The sequence below is a fragment of the Osmerus eperlanus genome, chromosome 18 (genome assembly GCF_963692335.1).
Source record: "Osmerus eperlanus chromosome 18, fOsmEpe2.1, whole genome shotgun sequence".
NCBI classification, from domain to species: domain Eukaryota; kingdom Metazoa; phylum Chordata; class Actinopteri; order Osmeriformes; family Osmeridae; genus Osmerus; species Osmerus eperlanus.
Window position 1 is genome coordinate 5,402,328 of NC_085035.1, and position 22,720 is coordinate 5,425,047.

The 22,720-nt window shown below is 46.7% G+C and overlaps 1 protein-coding gene across 1 annotated transcript in view; it reads right to left on the reverse strand.

Moving 5' to 3' along the window:
* Positions 1–4,337: 4,337 nt before the first annotated feature.
* trabd2a (TraB domain containing 2A) overlaps positions 4,338–22,720 on the reverse strand; it is a 34,306-nt gene continuing 15,923 nt past the window's right edge. Inside the window, exons 5-7 of the mRNA XM_062484540.1 lie at positions 10,661–10,751; positions 7,645–7,914; positions 4,338–5,114 (exon numbers count right to left, since the gene is read on the reverse strand). Coding sequence (XP_062340524.1) covers positions 4,919–5,114; positions 7,645–7,914; positions 10,661–10,751 — 557 coding nt within the window. The 3' untranslated portion in view covers positions 4,338–4,918. The remainder of the gene's footprint in view (positions 5,115–7,644; positions 7,915–10,660; positions 10,752–22,720) is intronic.

A 22,720-nucleotide genomic window follows, 5' to 3' on the forward strand; every position in this document is an offset into this window, starting at 1 on the left:
TTGAAAGGAACTGTCACCCTAACTGAAATGAGGGATGTAATTGTCAGATGAAAAAATCTGAAGAAAAAATACAGTAGGCCTACAACAGTACAACATACATTATGACATTATCAATTTACATTTCAAACAGGCCTGGGCTGAAAGCAACCATTGATCCCAACATCTGTGGTAGTTTTCTGGCTGAGTTAGTGTTGCGTGGTCTAGAAGAGAGCAGAGCAGTTCTCTGACCCAGGAATTTACACTTTTCCTGAAATGAGCCTTGATTCGCCATTTTTACAATATCATTTTTGGCAAGGGTTTAATAAAACACAGGTGAGAGGTGCAACACGTAAACTCAAACCTCATGCTTCTACTGTTTACACAGTAAGACTACGGGGCTCTAGATTGTGTTGACCCCGTGAACAGAGGTTTTGACAGCCAACTCTATAAGGGGTCACAAGCTAAAAACGCTAACGTTTTTACACGGGGCCCCTCATTCCTGTGTAGGACCACAGTCAAAACTCAGCATCGTGTTCGTTTAGGTGAAACAACCAGAGCTTTAGCGTATGTGAAGACATCGCTGACAGCCTGAAATTCCCCTACTGAAAAGCCCGGGGTTATTATGTATCCATTTCAACATGTAGAAATCTATAGCTACTTGTTACTTGTGAGCTAGCCTACTTGTCACTTGTAGCAAACATTATTTTAACTCCAAAATGTGAACTATATTTATATAGCCTAACTACTGCATGCATGTGTTTCCACCATTTTCCCAATCTGTGTATTTTGTTCTTTTTTTTCTTACGCCACGGGTCTGAGTTTCTCGTTATGTCTATGAACAGTATTTGAGATCTCATTAGTTCCAAGTCAAACCACAAGACAGAGACTGACGCAAAAAACAAAACTACTCCAAGTGAGAAGATGCTTTTGAATTATTCGGACAGGGCAAGTCAAAGTGAGTCATGCAGTGCACTGTTTGAACAGCTGCGTTGTTTCTCATAGGCTACAACCCGCCTCGGTGGAAAGGATTTCGTGAATAATGTACTTGTATAAAATAAATTAAGTCACCAAGGCCAAAGAGGAGGACAGGTCATGCCCCCGGCGGCCTTGGAGAGTGGGAAGTAGACAGACCTCGGAAAAGCCGCAACGCAGCATCAATGGATTACTGTCTATTTATTTGTTTAGTAGCCTATATAGGCTACTTCCTAGGACAGGGCCAAAATTAAATTAAACTAAATTGGTCCGGAGCCTAACACTGCCGCTGTCATGCCAAAAATGTCTGACACATCACCTGGCATGAAATTTACGATATGTTTTTATCACAATTGCCAAACTCTTTAGGCAGATAACGTGTTTCTGCTGGTCAGGTTTACCAATACTGATATTTTACAGGCTACAACAAAGCTGTAAGGAAAACAATATTTGTACAGTGCTCTGTCCTATTTTTTCCATTACTAGAGTTCATGACTATATAATGAAGCCATATCTTTCCTCCAGGGAATTCCGGAGATCTATTTTGGACAAGACAGGAAATATATTCTGGTTAGAACGGAGCCATAGAATCTATTGGGCTGATGAACATGTATGGAAACAAGAGTCAAGATCAACATGATCAACTTCATCTCAAACGTCCCTTGGTGTGGAACAAATCAGTGGAGGTTGCTGGGCTGTAGATGTTAGAGTTAATATCTTTGCTTGCTCTGTTAAGACAAAGGGCGACTGTTTTTATTTGATGATATTAAGCGATTTGATGTGAGCGAGTGTAGGTCTTCAAACAATTTAATCATATATGATTAGTTTGGAGTTTTCTTCGACAATTTGACATTTAGTCATTTAGCGGACGCTCTTATCTTCATCTTAGTTCATCCGGTTACCCTTAATTCTTGCCAAATTTACACATCTCAAATGAGTCGGATAATTAGCAGTAGTACGATTTGCTCAAGAACCAGTGGTCCAGACCAATCTCCTCATTTTGGCTCTACGCTGTGGAAATCTCACTTAGTTTGGACATCGCACTTACCATTACCAGGGCAAAGAGACACCATTAAAATGCAGACCATACCTAATTTCAGTGCCAGGAACAGTTCTTTTTAATCTGAATGAAATGGTGGGTAAAAGAATCCATTGTTCAGTATGACTGACCATCTGCAAGTTGACTGATTCATGTCCCTGGCAAACTCTTTCCTGGAAGTCTTGTTTCATGTGGTTGTTTTTTGGGATGACACAGCCATGAGGAATTTCTGTGAACAGTCCTGTAGTGAAACACACTCCCACACACAAGCAAACTATTCACCTCTGAACATCACTGTGGTCTTGTATTGCACCATATTATACCCGTTTTCTATCTACCCATATCATGTCTCATCTTTGCAGCCTGATTCACAGTTCCTGTTTGGCGATAAGAGAACAGACATTTTTTTCAAACAGCCATGTCGTGTCAAAAAATCAGTCAAGTTTAAGAAAACAAACACAACCAAGGTTTACATCGTGTTGAGAGTAACCCAGTCACTTGACATTCCCCACTGCTGTGCCGGCCTCCCGCTCTCCAGCAGAGCCTCTCAACCCCTTCCACCCGAGCCTCCTTTGAAGAGAAAAGCTCCACTTCAGCCATCTCCCTTGGCTCCTCTGGTCCCAAGTCCACGGAGGTTGACTTTGGCTCCGCACAGCTTCATCAGCAGTTGGAATGCCTGACTTGGCTGCCCACATCAAGAGGCTCTCACGGAGCACGAGGTTAAGTGGGAGCATCCTTTCCTTAGAGGAGGACAGGGGGAAACGATGGAATGCTTCTTGGGAGCCACGTTTTGAAATCCCTCTCCTCTCCCTTCTCCTCTTATTCACATCATGAGTTGATGTTTGTTGATGTGGGGATCGAGGTGTTGTTCCAGCAAATTATTCGGAACATGCAGATTTGTTCTTTGACCTATGCATCAATTGGGTACCTATGATCGAACAACACACCTAAATGTAACTGAAGGATGAAGGGAGATGGCTTTGAGGGTCATGCTATAGAAGTATGCTGTGAAACTGTGTTTTACTCTTTTGAACTAATTTGGTAATTAGCATTTTGAATACCTTTTGAAAAACTACGATAGAGGGAACATTCAATGTTTGTTCTATCTAAAGATCAGATGCTCTTTGATAACCTACTTTTATGTGGAAATGATCACATTCATTGTCAACCTTCAAAAAATGTCATACTACTATCACGTTTTAGTTCCAAAACACCTTAAACGCTTGACAAATTTTTACGCATGCAATGCACAAGAGCAGACCAACCAACAATAATCGAAAACAAATTAACTGTCCTAATGAACGGTAAAGCTAAACTACACTTCCATGTAGCCCTTTGACCCACTGCCCCCTCTACAAATCATGCGGAACCCTTCTGGACATTAAAGAGGGGTCAGTCGCAGGTGTGTAATACCACCCCCCCCCCCCCGACCCAACCCAGCCCCCAGCACCCCCCCCCCCCCCCCCCCTTCCTGTAGAGCGTTGGCCCTGCTTCATCCTGCCTTTGAAGCCACGGCAGCGTTGGTGGCAGCTGCTGCTGCTGCACGGGAGAGAAAACATGACCCGTCCTTCTGGTGGAGGAACATCTAGGCTGAGGCTATGGGGGAGGGGGATGGAGGGAGGTGGGGGGGGGGGAGTTAGGGCTAGAACATGGACCAAGAAGCAGCAGACCCATAAACAAAGCTGTTCTTCCAGTTCAGGGCAGACTATTGACATATTGACCTTCAAATAGGTAAGGGACCCTCAGGAAGACACATGGTTTTACCATAGAAATGCTAGTAGAGTAAAAGTACTCCTAGTCAGAGTTTTAGCATATGGTAACATTTGTTCCATGGAGAGACTAGGGCCACACACAAAAACAACACTGCTGTTTTATTGCATTGAACTAAGTAACGGTGAGAACAAACAGGCCGTAAATGTATCAGCACACAATAATCTAGTATTGTCAAGGGCATGTGTTTTGACTGCTGGTAAACGGGTCATAAATCGGAGTTTCCTGGTGTCACTGCTTGTAGTCCTGCGTGATAAATCATTATCGGCCTTTGTATATTTTCACAGCTTCCACTGCAGGCCATCAGATGAACAAAACTAATGAACTTCACCCAATACACACTGAATACGCTCCAGCCCGACGGCTACTAGGGTGTGCGAACATATCAGCGTCTTCAAACCTGACCCTTGCACCAGGGTATTAACTAGATAAATATATTTTTTTTTTCAACAATATAAGCAAAATATTACAATCTCATGCCACAAAAGAGGAGAGAGCTATACAATGATGAAACTAATGTGACTACGTTGTATGACCAGGGTTTAAAGGAGGTACAGGGGAGACAGCCACGTGGATGAACAGTTACAAGAGAGACATTTATTTAGATGATCTACAACTATATTGTAAAATAAATTAAACACATAATTTCTATGTAAAACATAAAACAATTTTCTCACAGCACAAACAACCCCAAAAAGCCATAGTTAACAATGGTACAATCATGTTTCTACCCCCACACAAATACAATTCCAATCTAGGGGAAACCATTATGGGTTATGGTAGTTAGTATCTGACATAGTTCAAAAATATACTGTAATACTATTTATAAACAACAAACAATTGACATTCAACCATTAATTTTCATATTTCTAAAATGCATCTATAATATGTAGATACAGTATATACAATTTCCCCACAGTATTATGCGATACAAAACCGATTCTTCTAAAAGTGAAGAATAAATAAAGGGTGGACGAGATTTTTTCGTTTTGTAAAGGTAAGAGCTGATTGGGTTCCTAACATTAAAAAAAATACAAAAAAGGATAAACAAACAAAAAACTATCCAACGTAGAGGTTAGACCGAAGGATTTTGCTGGTGTTACAATCGGATCAGGTGACCGTTCCATCCAGTTTACGAGCAGCCTTTGTGCTCCCGCTCTACTCCAGCAGAGTCCACGCGTGAAGGAACAGCGCTAGCAGCAGGTTGAGGGACGACCACGACGAGGTGGGAGACGAGCCTGATGACGGCCTCCCGTGATTGGCTCTCCCGTGATGGACTCTCTCTGGGGGCTTAACGGTGATGTAGCCATTGATGATGCGCACCAGCGGGGGAGGTGGTGATTGGACCGTGGTGCTGGAACACAGGGAAGGATGCTACGGGTTAGAATCATTCCCAGCAGGAGCTCTGATCGTAACACGCACGACTCTGTGATCGATTAGCATGTCTAGTCCCTTGCCTTACAGAAAAGGTCCGGTCCTATGATGAGACATGAATCAGTTTTGTTGTACTTTCCACAGTTCCAGTAAAAGCAGCCAATTTAATTCTCTAAATGGTGCCAAGAAACTCCAGATCATGTTAGTGTCCACTTCTGAAAATCCTGATTGATCGCACAAAAGTGCTTCAGCATGTTAATTCAACGTTGATAGATTGTAAAGTGAAACATCTTGGAACCAACATTCAGGTCATCCCGCTGTGAAATCCTTCAGTGCCGCCCAAACCACAAGTCACGACGGCCATGATTAAAGACAAAAAGAACACAATGGAAATCAGAACGCACCAGAAGAAACAGGGACGACTCCAAGAAAGCCACAACCAATTCACTCGAGTTTTACAAGAGATGCAAGCGATCCGTGGGGAGGCTTGCTCAGGTGCCGACGTGGGGCCAGCTGGCTGCAGTGTGCCAGACCTAGGACTGGGATGGTAGTGCTCCTGGAGGGCAGTGGGCCATAGCCTATCCAGCTAGCCCACTGAGCCTGGCTATTAAATCGTTTCTGCCGGCCTGTTTGAAGCCAGGCTGCAGGGTTGCTGCTGTTGTGACTGGGTCCCAGCCAGTCAAAACAAACACTGGGTCCTATATAGGACCATTGCCTGAGAGAGAGAGACCTTACCCCTGCTACCTCTCCCAGAAGCAAATAAAATGAAATAAGGACCAGACACTAGAATGTTCTTAATAAGACCATGTTCGGTTGAAGTGGTTGTTTAACAGGTGGGATTAGTGGTAAGCTGAGGAATAATCATGGTGGTGAACATTTTAGGCACATGTGCCCAGAGTTGAAACCTACTATTGCGTTTTTAATAAGACTTAAATGCAAATCTTTTCATCCTATGGCATATGCTTGTGGTTAATAATATTTACATGTCATTGATTGGCCTTGGCTACAGTACTTGGATTTAGCCCTGGATTTGTGCTTATTTTAGAAATGTTACGTTCATTTTTTATTGCCTTGAGTTCTGGAACTTTAAGCGGGTTTATTTTAGTTTAACCTGCGTTACAAAGACCTGCCATTGAAATCTGGAGCGTGGAGCGTAATCAAGTCTGACGCTTCAGCATGAGGCCACGCATCAAAAAGACCAGAGAAATGCTGCTTTGTTCTTCAACCGCTCTAACAAAAAAAAAAGATGACTTGAAAAAATAATTGCTCAAATGTTCCTCAGTGAAAATCTGGAGTATGAATAAACGTGACCCCGTTTTCAGACACAACATCCACATTTGGAAAGTTTTTCATTTTTTTTCTTGAAGGGAAAACGTGCCCTTCAATCATGTTCCTCTCATTTGGCTCTTGCGAGCTGAGGAACCGCTGAAATCTCCCGTGTATATTGGGACCAGCCACAGTAAACAGGCTTTTTTCTCTCCATAAAGAACAAATAAATAAAGTCTGGAGTAGCAGACTCTGACAGACCCTGGACTGACACGCAGGAGGCCGAAACGGAGTCCAAATAAATTCTTCCAGTGTTTGAAATCGTAAATGACATTCACATCCTACATCTGTGTCAACAGTTTCGGAAACAAACAGGGATTGACGCTGCAAGTCAGTTTCCACCACCTCGCAACAACTTGACTAGACGCAACAATCACAAAATACACGTTTCTTGTTCCAATTCAAACAAGTACATGTGTTATTTTGACAACTGGTTTAATCTCCCCCTCAATATTGTTCAAACGTGTCAACAGGAGGTACAGGTACATCAAAAGAAGGACACAGACTCAAACAGTTAAGCAAGATGTATACGGTTACTCTTTACGGTTATACTTAGAACCGATACAAAAACATTTTGGGGCCACAAAGGGCCAATAGCCTAAGGCTTGGACCGATCGGATGCATGTTTTCCAAGTGAGCGGATACTGCAGACCCGGATCCACCAGCCCAGCGGCAGGACCAGTCTAGACAGATTCCTACCCTGACACGCAGAGCAGGTAGGAGGGCTAGGCGTCGCATAAGGAGCTGGTGATCTGATACGATGGCTGGTTTAGCCTGCAGGCCTGAGAGGGGGAAGTGTCAGTTAGATCCTGTAGACGGGTTTGTGTGTGTGGGGGGGGGGGGGAGGGGCGGCTACTGTCCAGACCTGAGCTGGCAACTGATACCCGAGAGATTTGCCACTTCAACAACCAGGACCAACATTTGAAGGCCGCAATGCCGGCGGGTTCTGCGCCGACCTAGGAGGCCGGCGGTCCTCCGGCAGCCGGTCTCACCTCTCCTCGATGCGGACCCAGAGGTCGTTAAACGGCAGCCGGTCTCACCTCTCCTCGATGCGGACCCAGAGGTCGTTAAACGGCAGCCGGTCTCACCTCTCCTCGATGCGGACCCAGAGGTCGTTAAACGGCAGCCGGTCTCACCTCTCCTCGATGCGGACCCAGAGGTCGTTAAACGGCAGCCGGTCTCACCTCTCCTCGATGCGGACCCAGAGGTCGTTGAACTGCCGGTGCCTCTGCTTCTTCTGCTTGTTCCGTCGCTTCTTCTTCAGCTTGCGCTCCACTTTCTCCAGCAGGTCCAGGCTGTCTGGCAGCAGCATGTGGGGCAGCGAGCCGTCCTCCAGGGGGCGCTGCTGGTCCTCGTGGAGCTCGTGGAGGAAGGGCTCCAGGTGTGGGGGCTCGTCCAGGTCCTGACCCAGGGAAAGGCCCGTCTGCTCCGGGTAAAACTTGGACGCTCTCCCGCTGAGAGGAAACGAAGAAAGGGCACAAGATCAGCGTGAAACAAGGAAAAGGACAGGCTAAGTTTATTCCCAAACCTTATGATGAGTGTGATGGCTATGGCAGGTGAGTTTTGCATCTGTTCAATTGCGACATAGGATTAGGAATAATCCAGTTGAGATAAGGAATAATCCAGTTGAGATATCTAAACTGTGTTGATTTGAATACCCCTTCCCTCCTACTCCTAAGATTTAAGAGACATCTGCTTTTGATGAATCATTGGCCATCCCTGATGAGTTCATTCACACACACATACGTGTGGCTTCCAATGATGTTTAAAACATTACAGGAATCCATTACAGCTGGACTGGTGCACATAAAGTGGGAAGCCAAACCCCTTTATCCACTCGGTTGTGCATATTTATGACGGAATGTTCCGATCACCAGGCTTCCTGTGTCTCCTCCAATCTCGGCTCCAATTTATTGAAGAAATATGTGTGTGTGTGTGTGTGTGTGCTGTTTGCGGAATATGAAGAGGGAAAAATAGACCGATCAGACGGAATCAAACAGAGTGCATGGTTCCGTTCAGTGCATGCATGTGCGTGCCTATGTGTGAGAAAGAGACCAGCTGACTTCAGGCCTGGGTTCAGGAGGACATATCTGAGATTCTCCCAGATAACACAGGGATTATTTTTCCTGGGTGAAACCTATCTTCACCATCTTGCTCTCTTCTCCCGGGACTAGCCTCTGGGCTCCTGTCTGCCTGCCTGCCTGTCTCTGTCTCTGTCTGCCTGTCTGTCTTCCTGTCTGTAGTGGGGGGGGGGGGGGGGGGGGAATGCAGTGTTAGACAGGAGCAGCCATGACATGGGTCTGATCATGCAGGTGGAGAGAGACAAGGCCAACCAGATCACACACTGATTGGCACACCGAGATAGCCACCCACAGTCACAAAAGGGCTGAGGCTTGCACTATCTAGCACCGCTGCTATGGATAGACATCTCCGTCAGATGGAAGGGAGCTGACAGGTTGATAACCTACAGGGCCAACGAAAAGATGCGACAACCTGATTCCTGACGGGGAAAGGCCTGTATTCCCCCTACACAACAAGACAAAACATCTTTTTCTTTTTTTTACACACACATTCGAGTGTCTTCCAAGTCCATGCCTCTGAACAACCGCGTTCGCCCCCCAAAAGTTTGGACGCGGAGGCGTCCAAACGCCTCCGCGAGGAGGCGTTTGGACGCGGCGACGTGAAGAGAGGCCGCTCGCCGCGATGAATTGTTTTCGGGTGAGGGAACGGGGGGGGGGGGGGCGGGAGAGCTGTGGCCTTCGTTGGGGTGTCCAGGAGGCGACGCTCGCGAGAGGACGACGCCCTGCCTGACGACGTCAGCACGGTTGCTGCAGCCCTGACCTCGCCATAGCAACACCACCACCCTGACAAGGGGGGCTATTTATGTTCCTTTTCAAATGGCCCAACATCCACATCAAAAATGCGACTCATTACCTGATTAGCGGATTACGAGCCAGTCCCAGCGAGAAACGTGCAATGGCTGCCTAATGTCCCTCAAGTCAACATCGAGGGGGGGGATGTGTAAAGCTAATACTGATTTAACAAAGAGGTGAAGACGCACGCATCTTCAGGAGGAAGCAGCGGATCTTCCTGCAGAGGAGCACGAAAAGGTTTCTCGCTGGTGAGTTCTGCAATTGTTCGAAGATAACACATTTTTCACAACAGCCCGAGCGGAACTCGACATCTGTTTTAGGTCTCTGGGTGAAATTACACCAAGCAGGAGTGTGCTTACTTGGAAAATGATTTCCATTTGAAATTCGGTCAAAAACAAATAAATACCACAAAGGCCTGGGGCAACGGGTACATGGCGAAAAGGCAGACGGCCGTGTAACCATACACCAATTTAAGTGATAAAATATGGTGTGCCAATTTTACAGAGCCCGGTTTTTCGAAGAAATCATAATAAGAAACAAATCTGAGGCAGAACAAGATACCCTCTTCTTTTTTGGGACCAAAGGTAGGCCGGTATTCACCACAGGAACCTTGTAAAGGTGGGGTGAGACCTTATGCGGAGCAAACCCGTTTCAAACCCCAGTAGTATAGATGTTTATGGTTTAGATGTTCTCAAGCGGTTAAGTTATACAATTTCCCTTCAAACCATGGTAACCTTTAAGTGGTCCACACTGGATTCCAGTAAAGACCAGATCGTTACTGCTAACCGGTGACAAAAAGAGGGATACTACTTAACTGGCTTTGTGGTCTCGACTTGTTTATCGCTTCAACGTTGTGTTCCGAAGCCCAGGCCAAGGGTCTGTGGAGCAGTGCTTCAGTTCCTACACCCCTAACAAGCTTGAGGCTGACAGAAGCCAAGGTCTTCCTCCCTGTCGTTCAGAAGCCACGTCCTCTGGCCTTAAGGCCATTACTGGTACATGTACATTTTCCTCAAATCAATTAGTTAATTACTTTTCTTTTTTCCAATCAATCCACCGTCCATAGGATCCACCATTCTTGAAGCTTACCTGTGTGTGTGTGTGTGTGTGTGTGTGTGTGTGCGTGCGTGCATGCTTACAACAACTGTTTGTTCAAAGTGATCACTTTCAGGTGTCGGCAGACGCTAAGAGAGAAGTTGAGATAAGGAGCGGTGGGTGGGTGGGTGGGTGAGGGGGGTGGGTGGGTGGGTGAGGGGACGGGGGTTAAGGGAGGAGAAGAGGTGTGTTCAGGGGGAGGGGGGGGGCGGGACAGCTCTGGGTGTATTATTACCTGTTAATGGTCTGCCCAGCGGGAGTGTGCTCCACTTCGTATCCTTGACTCCTCAGCACATCAATCACCGTGTTGTTGCCCAGGAAGTGACCTGCAATAGAAACAGTTCTCCTTTCAGCCACGGGATCCCGGCGACGACAACCGCTCGTCACACACTGGAGGGACCGAGCGCTTTGCTGCACGCTGTTACGCCGGCCCTCCCTCACTCCCTCCCCACCTGGACCCCACTGAGCGGCGTATGTGACGGACAGACGCCAGGACCCTGGGTCCTAGTCCACAAGAAGCTCTGGCTGCATTCATATCATGCTTCTAAAACACACACACACACACACACAGGCCTCCATCCACTTAACAATTGGAGGACAGGATGAATACCAGTGCAAGAATAGTTTGGCGTATTTTATATTTTATATATATATTAAATTTTTTAGCATTCTCACTCTATATTGACCGTTCAGTATGACAGGCAAGGCAGGGGAGAGAGAGAAGGGAAGCAGGACATGCAGCAGGGCCGGATTCGAACCCAGGACGCTGCTGTAGGGACCCAGCCCTCGTGGCGTGCGCTCTACCTGGTGAGCCACCGGGGGCACCCCCTTCTGCATTCTCTTCCCTTGTTAATAATTGGTGCGGGATCGACGCTGTGTTTACAGGAGTGTTTAATGAAGACCAGCGGCTGAACAGGAGGGGAGGGAGGGGGGGAGGGAGGGAGGGGGGGAGGGGGGGGTTGCCCTCTGACCTGGACGGAAAGACCTCCACCTCCTCTCCTTTCTCCTCCACCCCTCCTAACAACCCCTCTCTCATCTCCATCCCTTCCCTTTCTCCCTTCCACTCTCTGTCTCTGTCTCCTCCTCCTCCTCTCCTCTCGGGCTCCTCCACTCCAAAACCCAACTAGGTGTAGTGAGGCATTGAGGCTTCAGGTTGCCTGCATGTCAAGAGGTCTCCATTCTCCTCCTCACACTCACAATGGGAGTTGGGGGGTGGGGGTGGAGGTGGAGGGTGTGTGTGTGTGTGTGGGGGGGGGGTTCATTGTGTTCAACTGCTCAGCCATGCACCATAGAAATGGGTAAACAAAGGCCCCGGGTCCTAATCTAGCCCTAATGGAGGGCCGTAACCATCAAGGCACCTTTCTGTAGGGCCGGCCAAGCTACGCTGCCCCTCACACAGGCAGGGGGAGCCCCAGGGAGCCCCAGGGATGAGGACTACAGGTGGGCCTCAACTGAGAAGTGCGGTCTTGTTATTAGTTGAAACAAAAAGAAAACCATGCTTTATTTTTTATATAAGGACAGAAGAAGAAGAAAATGGCTGCAACAAGGCTGTGGTGAAAGAAAGATTTCATGCTGGGTGTGTCTGGAATTATTATTTATTTATTATTTTCGGAAGATTGAATGGGAGAATGTTTAAGTTGATGGTATTTGCTGTGTTTGTGTGTTCCTTGGAAACGATGCTAAAAAGTACACAACGAAGAGCACTCTGGCGTTTCCATGGGGACCCATCATTACTGAACTCCTTAACTACCACCGGTCACTAATAAGCTACAAATTAGGCAATGAATAACTACCAATGACTCAACAGTGACTTGTACAGAAATGACAGTACCTTGACTTAAGGTCAGAAAATCAGTATTTGCACTTGAACAATCCGTACCATATTTCTGATACAACAATGTTGGAGGGCAATACAATGTGCTTCTTCAGCAAGCGCAAAGCGTAGACACAAGTGGAAAAACAACACAGCGAAACACACTAAACCCCACGGAATGTGCCACCCTAGAAACAGATGTACCCTTCTGGTCTAACCCTCTGTGTTGCATCGCTGGTTGGTGGTGGGGTGGTATTGGGTGGGTGGGGCGAGGTTGGGAGGGGGGGGGGGGTTGGGGGGGGGCAAAGAGTGGGAGGGAGACGGCAAGAGGGAGAAGGGGGGGGAAGAGGTGGCGGGCCTGCCCGTGCTTGGAAACACAGCTCAACGTGATTTATGAGGGGGGAGGGGGGGGGTCACTTCACGGGGGGATTACGGTGGGACAAATGGAGAGGCCACCGCGACACAGGGACACTGAGGGGGAGACTTCAAAGGGAAGCCCCCCCGTGCGGACGGACTGAGTGCCACCAATAGTCCCTCAGGCTGGACCTCGCGCGTTAAGCCGTCGATCTGGAGCTGCGCTCCGGGACTGGGGCTACGCGCTGACGGGACTTATACGGGGAGTAGGCGAGGCTGGCTGCGACGGCCAGAAGACATGGAACGTACCGTAACATTCCGATAGTGAGTGTGTGTGTGTGAAGGACTAAACAGTGCTGGGACTTTGGACCCGGCCGACATATCGCAGACCGTGCGGTGTGACAAAGCCAGAAGAGCGGCCGAAGGCTGGTTCAGAAGATGGATAATTGCAAACTTATATGAAAACATGAAACTCGAGTCGTTAAAAGGTGATTAACCACTGAAATAACAGTTTACTTAGAGGGCTGGCTACATTGACTCAAATGAGCCCGTTCGCGTGTTGATGTTAATGTGGGACTCGGTGCCCGAGCACTTCACATGTACATAAGGGTTTCCCCATTTGAGGCATAACCAAAACCCCTGAGATGGCAGCACAGGTCGGAAACAAATTGGATCCCACAGAGGTGATCCGAGCACTCTCTCAGCAGCATCCCTTCCAATAATAGCTTAGGCCTAATCACGCTCAAATGTTTCAAATCGATTCCTGTCCCATCACGAGGGAATGAAATGCTCAAACAAAAACAGGCATTTCTGATTACAGATGATTGACGTCTTGGCCCGAGAAAGAAAGTGAGAGAGAGAGGGGGATGGAAAGTGAGAGAGAGAGAAAGTGAGAGAGAGAGAAAGTGAGAGAGAGAGAGAGAGAGAGAGAGAGAGAGAGAGAGAGAGAGAGAGAGAGAGAGAGAGAGAGAGAGAGAGAGAGAGAGAGAGAGAGAGAGAGAGAGAGAGAGAGAGAGAGAGAGAGAGAGAGAGAGAAGAGAGAGAAGAAACCGAAAATTATGCTTCAACTGTAACACTTTTCCTGCAATTACTCTGTCTTTGCATTGTAGCCTTTGGCAGCCAAAAGGACCTCCAGCTCCAGATCCATCAGGTGATTCCTGACAACCACTCCCTGCTCACAGTGGGCCTTTGAACCCCACCTGGCATGCGAGCAGAAAGAAAACCCTTCTTCCAAATCAACTGACCACGGGACTAGACCTGGTCTAGAAATGCCAAGCTAGGCCTTTAGAACGTCTGACAAGTCGTCTCTCTGAAAACAAATAGCGACGGGCGAAAGCTCATATCGCAAGACGACACGATACTTCCCTGGGTGTGCCATTTACTCCGAGGCCGGCTAATCTACTGTTGCAAATGTACGGCTACTGTGATACGTTTTGTTTCGTGTTTTGCGCTGGCTCGCAACGGTTTGTCCCAGAGCGCTACTGGCTTCTGCGAGGGTTCAGATAAAGCAGGCAGCAGGCAACTTGTTAGAACACGAGTCTGTCTGTGACGTTCGGTCTGTCAGCCGGTGGCCTTAGCTCTCAGTCTGACAGAGGGGTGCCTCGAAGACTTCCTGCGGTTGAGAGTGCACACACAGAGCCATCCTCATCATTACTCATACTGGTCATCCTTTGACCGCCTAGTCAGTCAAAAGGGGAGGGAGGGGTGGAGCTATGGAGAGGGGGGGTGGGGGGTGGGAAGGCAAAGTGCGATCAAATGCTCGTGCTCGAAAAACAAAAGGATCAGAAAGACCAGCGTGAGGACGCAGTTGCAGGAGTCCATCTGAGGTCTCTCTCGCGCACCCACGGAGAGGCATGCGTCGAGGCCAGGAGAGACTGACTTGACACCGCGGGGAATATCGACTGTGCTGAATAGTCTTATTGACACCGAGCATGCTTCCTGAGAGGCCTGTTGATGGGCCAAAGTCAACCCCCAACATTCATTGTGGTCACTTCAGGTGGCATACCAAGGCCGCAAAACTCCGCCCCGAGCAAACCTGATGGTGTAGATAAGACCAGTGGCTGGGCTGAAAGCTTCCTTTCAACACTTCCACTACAAGATTCGTTTTTTTTCAACTTTAAAGTGACGCGGAATGTACCCATTTCTGTCAGTCTAATGGCCCAATGTCCATTGTCAGTAGTTAAATACTAACAAACCGATCTCTCTCAGTGAAACATTTTGGCTATAAAAGCAGACAGTGCTTCCAATCTTTCTCCGGTAATTAGAACATATGGCAAGCCTTTAAATATAGTTTCTTTCCATACATTGCAATATTTACATTACAACTTGTAACCGGGGCTGAGCGGCAGTTACCAAAACATTACGCATGCTAAGTAAATAAACGTCCAGAACACCATTCAGTGCCATGGAGGCCCATTCTGCTGTTTATGTCCACATCTCTCTCGTAGGCTGCATTCCTGACAGCCAGAAAGCACTGCAGTCTGCTAGAGGCAGAGAGCACTGCAGTCTGTTGGGGGCAGAGGCAGAGAGCACTGCAGTCTGCTAGAGGCAGAGAGCACTGCAGTCTGCTAGAGGCAGAGAGCACTGCAGTCTGCTGGGGGCAGAGGCAGAGAGCACTGCAGTCTGTTGGGGGCAGAGGCAGAGAGCACTGCAGTCTGCTAGAGGCAGAGAGCACTGCAGTCTGCTGGGGGCAGAGGCAGAGAGCACTGCAGTCTGCTGGGGGCAGAGGCAGAGAGCACTGCAGTCTGCTGGGGGCAGAGGCAGAGAGCATTGCAGTCTGCTGGGGGCAGAGGCAGAAAGCACTGCAGTCTGCTAGAGGCAGAGGCAGAGAGCTCTGCAGTCTGTTGGAGGCAGAGGCGAGAGGGGAAGGAGAAGCGCTGACATGTACAGTAGAGTACATTCGTATCCCTCACAGCAGCCAGGATGACTAGAGCTGTTAAATAACTAGGACCTACTAAAACAGACTGCCAATACGCCCTCCTCTCGTACATGATTACCAAGTGTTACAGTTCTAGAGACCGTAACGACTTCTATTTGACAGGACTTGATGCGATGGTGAAATGTTCTAAAAACCTGCATGCTCTTTTAAGGTAGCTGTAAGGTCGCCTTGATGAGAACCACGCAGGGCTAGTCCACTGAGATATGTCCTGTTTGAGGGGGGAGGGAAGGGAGGGGGGCTAACACTAGGTAAACATGTCAACAAGGACCTGGAGTCCCCCCCCTTCCCCCCTCTCCTTCTCCAGCCAAAACAACTGAGTAAACAGCTTTAATAGGGCTTCCAGAGACGCCTGCCCTGCCCTGGACAGCCTGTTCAGACCTGGAGCCTGAAACCTGGAGCAGGGAACTGGGAGCAGAACGGACCGAGCCTGCGCGTGTCATCTCCCAGTCCAGCGAGGCAGAACGTCCATTCACGCCCCTTTTTAAACACCATCTACTTAGCACAGGCGAAACATGGGCGAGCGGTTTGTCTGAACGGGCCGGGCCCGTGTCCTCTGACCCGTCTGGGTGGATGAGGAAGTGGTAAATTCCGACGTGTGCTCCGTTTCTGATCATTAAACGTGACTTTGCGCTAATGGATTGAGAAAAAGGCGAGTGGAATGGAAACAAGACAATCCGTAAGGCTGCTACGAAAAGTACATTATGCAAAACAGGACCCGCATGAAGAAGAAGAAGTAAAAACGGTTTAATTGGAAAATAACGGCTTTGCACCGTTCCAGCACAAGCGAAGCCAGTGAGTACTGAACTATGTAACTACTGCCTTCAACAGTCACAAGCCAGTTGCTATGACACAGAAATACAGAAAATAACATTCATTTACTGCCATAATTGCCCCCCCCCCCTGACCTTTCAAAACGGCCAATATTCTAATAATGCAGACTGTCATTCTAAACATGACAGTCACTGAAATAGTCCAGTTTCTCTGCTGCTGCGGATTGGCTGCAAAGTCAATGTACTAAATCAGAATTTATACAGGCACCAAATCTTCGGCCTTGGGTACCTTGGCTTAATGTATTCATGTAGATCCTATATTAAACCTCGTATATAAGTAAAAGTAGCGATTCGAGCCAAACGAAACCTTGACATGTTGTTTCAGTATTCTACCATGCACTCATTAATAACTTTGCTCCTTTCTGAAGATGAAGTCATCCAATTCCCTTCAAAACGATACATTTCTTGAGTCAATGAGCATTTAAGCAGCTGTACTTTTCCGACAAGCCCCTGGCATCGCAGGACCGGCCGGTTCAGGATTTCAAGACTAGAACACAGTTGGAAAATCTGCGGTCGAAGTGGCTTGGTGTTTAGTATCCTCCATTATGATCTCCAACCTCAGGTACGTATTCAGCAGCTGTGGACACACTCTTTACTGGACCAGAAAGGAACAGCTGAGATACCAGGTAAGATACCAGGTGAGATGCCAGAGAACAAACATGGCTCTATGGAAGTGAAAGACACGGCGACGTACGTAGAACTGAAGCACCACTGAGGCAACAAGCCCGGGCGACAGCTTTCTTTCACCCAGGAGAGAGATGCTATCTCAGCCTTACTTGAACACTTTTGGGGTTCTCTCGGGCATAGAGAGGGTGGGCACTCAGGTATGTTCCAGTTCCTCAAAGTGAACTAATCGCCTCTGCTAGTGGAAGAGCGAGAGGGAGAGCCGGGCACAGTAGATAATGGAGGGAGAAAGCGAGGGCGAGATTGAAATCAAGGTGGATGAGGAGAGACGTGACAAACAAACAATGGAGGAATTTTGATTCCAGAGATGCCAGTGTGATAACCAGAGACCGGGAAGGGAAGCCGCGTATGGGATCGGGTTAGAACTTAAACACTTCACTATGACCACATAGACTTTAGCTTGACATGCTGCCCATGTAAAGTCTGCATTTTTGGTGGATACTGACATGAAATCCTACATAATTAGCTTCACTGGGCCAGCATACAATCAGAGGATGATAGACAGGATAACCACACAACTGTCACAGTCAAAATAAAATCAACAATGTCCACCCAGTGAAAAATAAAGGCCTGGCAGCCAAGTCATTTTGCGTCGAGCAGATTTCCAACCTAAATAGGACGTATGGGGTTTGTGTAATGTGATGTGGAAACACATTTATTTTCGGCATTTTCTCAATAGCTTCTTGCACCAACAAGAACATTTCAAAACCCTCACATAAAATAGCCGACATGACTACAGTCATACGATAGACGGGTCTCTTTTGGCAAAAAAGGATCAAGACTGAACAGGAATGGCTACATCCGGCTTGGATGTAACTTAGACATCAGAAGGAGTTTTAAGGTGGGCATGTGCAGCTGTGCTCGACAGCTACACATATTCTTCTTTGGATTCCCGCTATGAACCATAAAACCCAGGACGTACAGATGAGAAGGGTGTGAAGCCGTTTCTTAAATAAACCAGCTCGAAAAGTGTGTGGTGGCACAGGCTCTTTGGAGCCAGCAAAGGGATTACATATCTCTGGCTCGTTTGTTCATGCCTGAGCCTTGCCAACGAAAGCAAGGGAAATTATGAGAGTTGAACGCCAACAAGCCCCTTTACTATGGGCAATGAAAGACAGATCAAAGTTAGAAATTCCATAAAAGTGAGACGTATCGAAAAATAAACGGCATCTCCAAGTCCAAATCTTTTGCCATGGATTGTCTTTTTTTATTTTTTTTATAAATTTGTTATCATCTCTGGGACTAAACACATTCTAGATCAAGAAAGAGCAAACCAGGCATTAATAGGGATTTCAGATGATTTGAGAGAAATCCATGTTTGTAGAGCCTTGCGGATTGTCTTCTAGAAGTGGGGTGTGAGTCAATCTGAAGACCCAACACAGCCTGCAGGCCTGTTCCATCTCAGCTGTTCAACTCATCTACCGTTTCCATCTTTCCCATTCCTTCCAGCTAACCCTCTCCGGAAGGACACAACGGCATGTTTCCCAGTAACCCTGTAAACAATGCAGTAATATAACAAAACAAGACCAGCAGTCCATCTTGGCTCACTAAATACCTATCTGATGTTGTTTTCCATGACCAGAAATCATGTTTTTCTGATTACAGTTTTTCTGTGGACTTGCATTTCTAGAAATGAAAGACATGTTAAAGCTCGTGATTTCTTTTGTAAGCATTCAATCATGTCCCCATATCCAACGCCAGTAGCACACAAACAGTGCTCAGACCATAATTTGACACTAGTAGAATATGACGTGTAGTCTGACATACAAAAAAAGGGTTGAGTGTCACTTAACATTTAAACAAAAGAGAGAGGCTGTCCAGGCCTTTGTCAGGACTGGACAGCTGGGCCTGACAAGCCTGGGTGCATGCATGCAGCACCTATACTAGACGATGGCCTGGATGCAACATTTATATAGCTATATTTAAATGGGTGCATTGGTCATGTACTTCCTCAGTGACAACTGTATGCACTACATGCATAGTTGCAACATCATTCCAGTTCAGGAGGACACTCCCCTCCCCCCCCCCCGGCACCACCACCACCACCCCAATCCCAACCCCCCCCCCCCACAAAAGTAGCTTTTTCAATAACGTGGAAGTCACAAATCATTGGAGTTGTGTTTTCTTATGGCTCTCCCCTCCAGGCACAATTTTGTATGTTTGTAGTCGAAAATGAAAAGGACAGGCTCTCATAACAAGACCTGCCTGGACCACCAATTGCAGAACAAGACCCACAGATATGTAATTTTCTTTCCTTTCATAGTAGGGAGGGCATTTGTGTGCCAAGTAGAAAGTTTGGCCGAGGGCAAAAACATCAAGCTTTCTTCCAGGTGCATCAGGCAACCAGGCAGTGGGTTGCAGGGTCAGGGAGCAGAGTTCAGGGAAGTTCAACTCTTTCAATAAATCAGAGGGGCTGTTGTGACAAGTTCTGAGTGATACTCGAACATCTGAACCACGCAGCAGCCAGAAGCTGAAGCTGCCCTATCAGCCGGAGGAACACAGCAGGAAACGTGACACAAATGGAATCTAATTTTTGCTCAGAACACTAAACCCTTGATAAGTTTGCCTTGACTGAGTTGTCTTCGTGCAGCTTTGGAATGTAACATTTTGCATTTATCCTTCATCTTCAACAATGGATCTTGTATTAAATAAACAATGGAAATGTGATTACATGAGTAAAGACAAATGTGCATTTACAGTATGTACTCAATTTACTCCTAACTGTTCCAATAAAAGGAAATACCAGTTTTCCTTTCTATCTTTATTTAAAAAATATCCTTATTGTGCTTTTCATATTACATCTATAAATCCCAATAAACATAGATAATTGTATTGGATCACAATCTGTGCAATTTTTATATACGTAATTTAGGTTAATATACTAGTCATTTTCTGATTCTTCACATTGGGACATCCCTACTTTAAATATTGGAGACAGACTAGACTAAATGTTATACGTCACCGGTGGGGTGTGGGGTACCATTACTGTAGCAAAGAGCCGTGTCTGCAAAGTGTCAACTGTGTGAAGTCTCCTTTTTACTGCTATGTTTGACATCTGTATACTCATGTCAACACCAATAGCTGTAAAACACCAGTTTATGAGACAGAGGAAACAAGAAAATGTTGAACAGATATGAAAGGAGACAACTGGCCCATATCCGCAGAAGAGAGAGACTTGGTAATGGAGTGAGTATTTCACTGCTAAGGTATGAAGCAAGCCGCACACTGACAAGCATAGATGATTTGTAAATAACGGCTTAAACCCTCCAACAGCTAAGATAACCCAGACATTCACTTAGCCTGTCTTACCCTGCTGAGGTACCAAAGACAAATCTAATTGTCTGTGAAAAGAGTAAAACATTTCAAAGTACGGTAAACACTGAGGCGGTCAACCACGGTTGTAATTACTTACCCGCAAATATTTAAATTTGTGGTTGAACTAAAGAGCATGCGATATGCTGAGCAGCTGTAGAATGAATAGGCTCACAGGAACTGTACTTGCCTGCAAATATTGAGAGCTCGGCCCTCAACAATATATAAACATATCATTTTATCAAAGACGGAGGGCCAGGGTATGGCAGAAATTATAAGCAACATGGGTACAGATTGTATAGCTGGATTGGGTTACAGTGCTCAAACCCAAAGCAATAATCGTTTCCATATGCTTCTTCAAAATGTACAGTGCTCCGACCATTATCAGTTACCGTGAGTGATGGCATGAGTATTCCAGTCAAAGGGATGAAAACGGGACGAATTTGAGGATGTAATTAGCTCAGTTATACGGTCATTACCATTCCTCTAATGAAAAACAACATACAGTGGCAAGTGTACAGAAAGAACATGGATATTCTGGACTTCTAATTACATTGGGCTATAACGCAAACCGTTTGTGTTTTTCTTTGGTGTCCAAATCATTAGTCACGTGATCCTGATTAAACAAATAAAACATCTTTACATTCACAGAGGGCGCCGTGAATTTGTACCAGTGTACAAGAACATTTAACAAACCGAGAGCAGAATGGATGCAGAAGAAAACATGTCCTTACATCCATCCAGTTGAAATGCTATGGCAAGGCCTCAAAAGAGCTGTCCATGCAGGTCTGCCAGTAAACTGTTCGGTATACGGGACTGAGACAAAACAGCTCCAGTCCGATGCACAGGACTGACCAACAGTTTCAAATCATTGAGTTCAAGTCAATGCTGCCAAAGCGATTGTCGCCAGTTCCTTTTTCTTCTTCTTTTTTTTTACAGATACAGTAATTAACTAATTAGTATTCATTTTTATTTCACTAAATATATATTTAATTTTTTTTGTTGTTGTTGCGTTTAACCAAATTAGATTCATAGTATATAATACCATGTACCATTTATCTAGGACCATGTTAAAGAGTTTTGGCCACTGGGCCTTCAACAGTTATGCTTCCAAACAAAGTTCCAAGCTCCTCCGTCTCAAAAAAGTCAGTGTTTCACATGGAGCACTTGGAACAACATCGATACGGCAAATCCATAACCAGCGGGGCAGCTAAGTAAGACACGAACAGATCTCAGACAGATATCCTGTGATTAAAGCAGTTTGTGTTACAGTCACAACGAGTATCAATCTTTTGACCTCATTACTTCTCCATCTGCCAGCCAGCGTGGAGCCTGTGGCTGGTGATGGACTCTGGCGGCCCGCCACGTGTTAGCAGTGTGTCTGGACTAGGGTCAGTCGACTGGTGGCCCCCACAGAGTCCTCAACAGTCCCAACAGTCCCCGGTGACCGCCGTTCTGCGCCCCCCCCCCCCCCCCCCCCCCCACCACGGAAATAACATTCTTCAAATACCGAATGCATGCGGGAGAGACCGAGTTATGAAAGGAAGCAAGAGTGTGAGAATGTGGGAGTTTGTATGATGTATGAATGTGTGTGTGTGTGCGGGGGGGGTGGGGGTGGGGGGGGGGGGGGTGTTGGAGAGACACACAGAAAAAGAAAAATCTGAAAAGGGGGTCAAAATTATAGTTTGGGTTTGGCTCAGTCCATCTGACAACCAGCAGGCTTTGTAACACTGAACGACTTCCAAGATGCAAAGCTCCAAACTCAAGCAACATTGCAGCACATTTCTCACACCACTGGCAGAGATAAACCTAAGCCAGTTTCCATATTATTCACTCTGGCATGAGCACCCCAGCCCACCTCGTCTGCTCAGCTTTAATGGCTCTTTACTGTGAACACCACAGTATAAACAAGAGAGCTTCAGATTCCATTACACCAAATCACTGACAAGGTCATTTGAATGATTTCCTCATTCTACAAAGAACCGAATAAAAAAGAAAAAGGCTATTTCACCGACACCGACTTTCACTGTCTATTCACCCACCAACTCAAACATAAAAGTGCCTACAATGTCATGTCACTGTTTTCTACATCTCGTTATTGGACGAAAGTCACCTTAAAGATCTAAAGAAATACCAACATGCCTCTCTGAGCTATTACAATGTAATTTCCCTACACATCTAGTTTCAGATGTTGGTGAACTTCTGTCCCGACCCTGACACACATGCTCCAACCTGCCTTTCCATCACTCCCGAGTTCAGGACACGACCGGTGGGACAGTGCGAGGACATGAGATAGGGGCCCCCTGATAAGGCCGGCTTCACAGCTGATGTTACAGAGCAGCCAGGGGGGGCCCTCGGATGAAG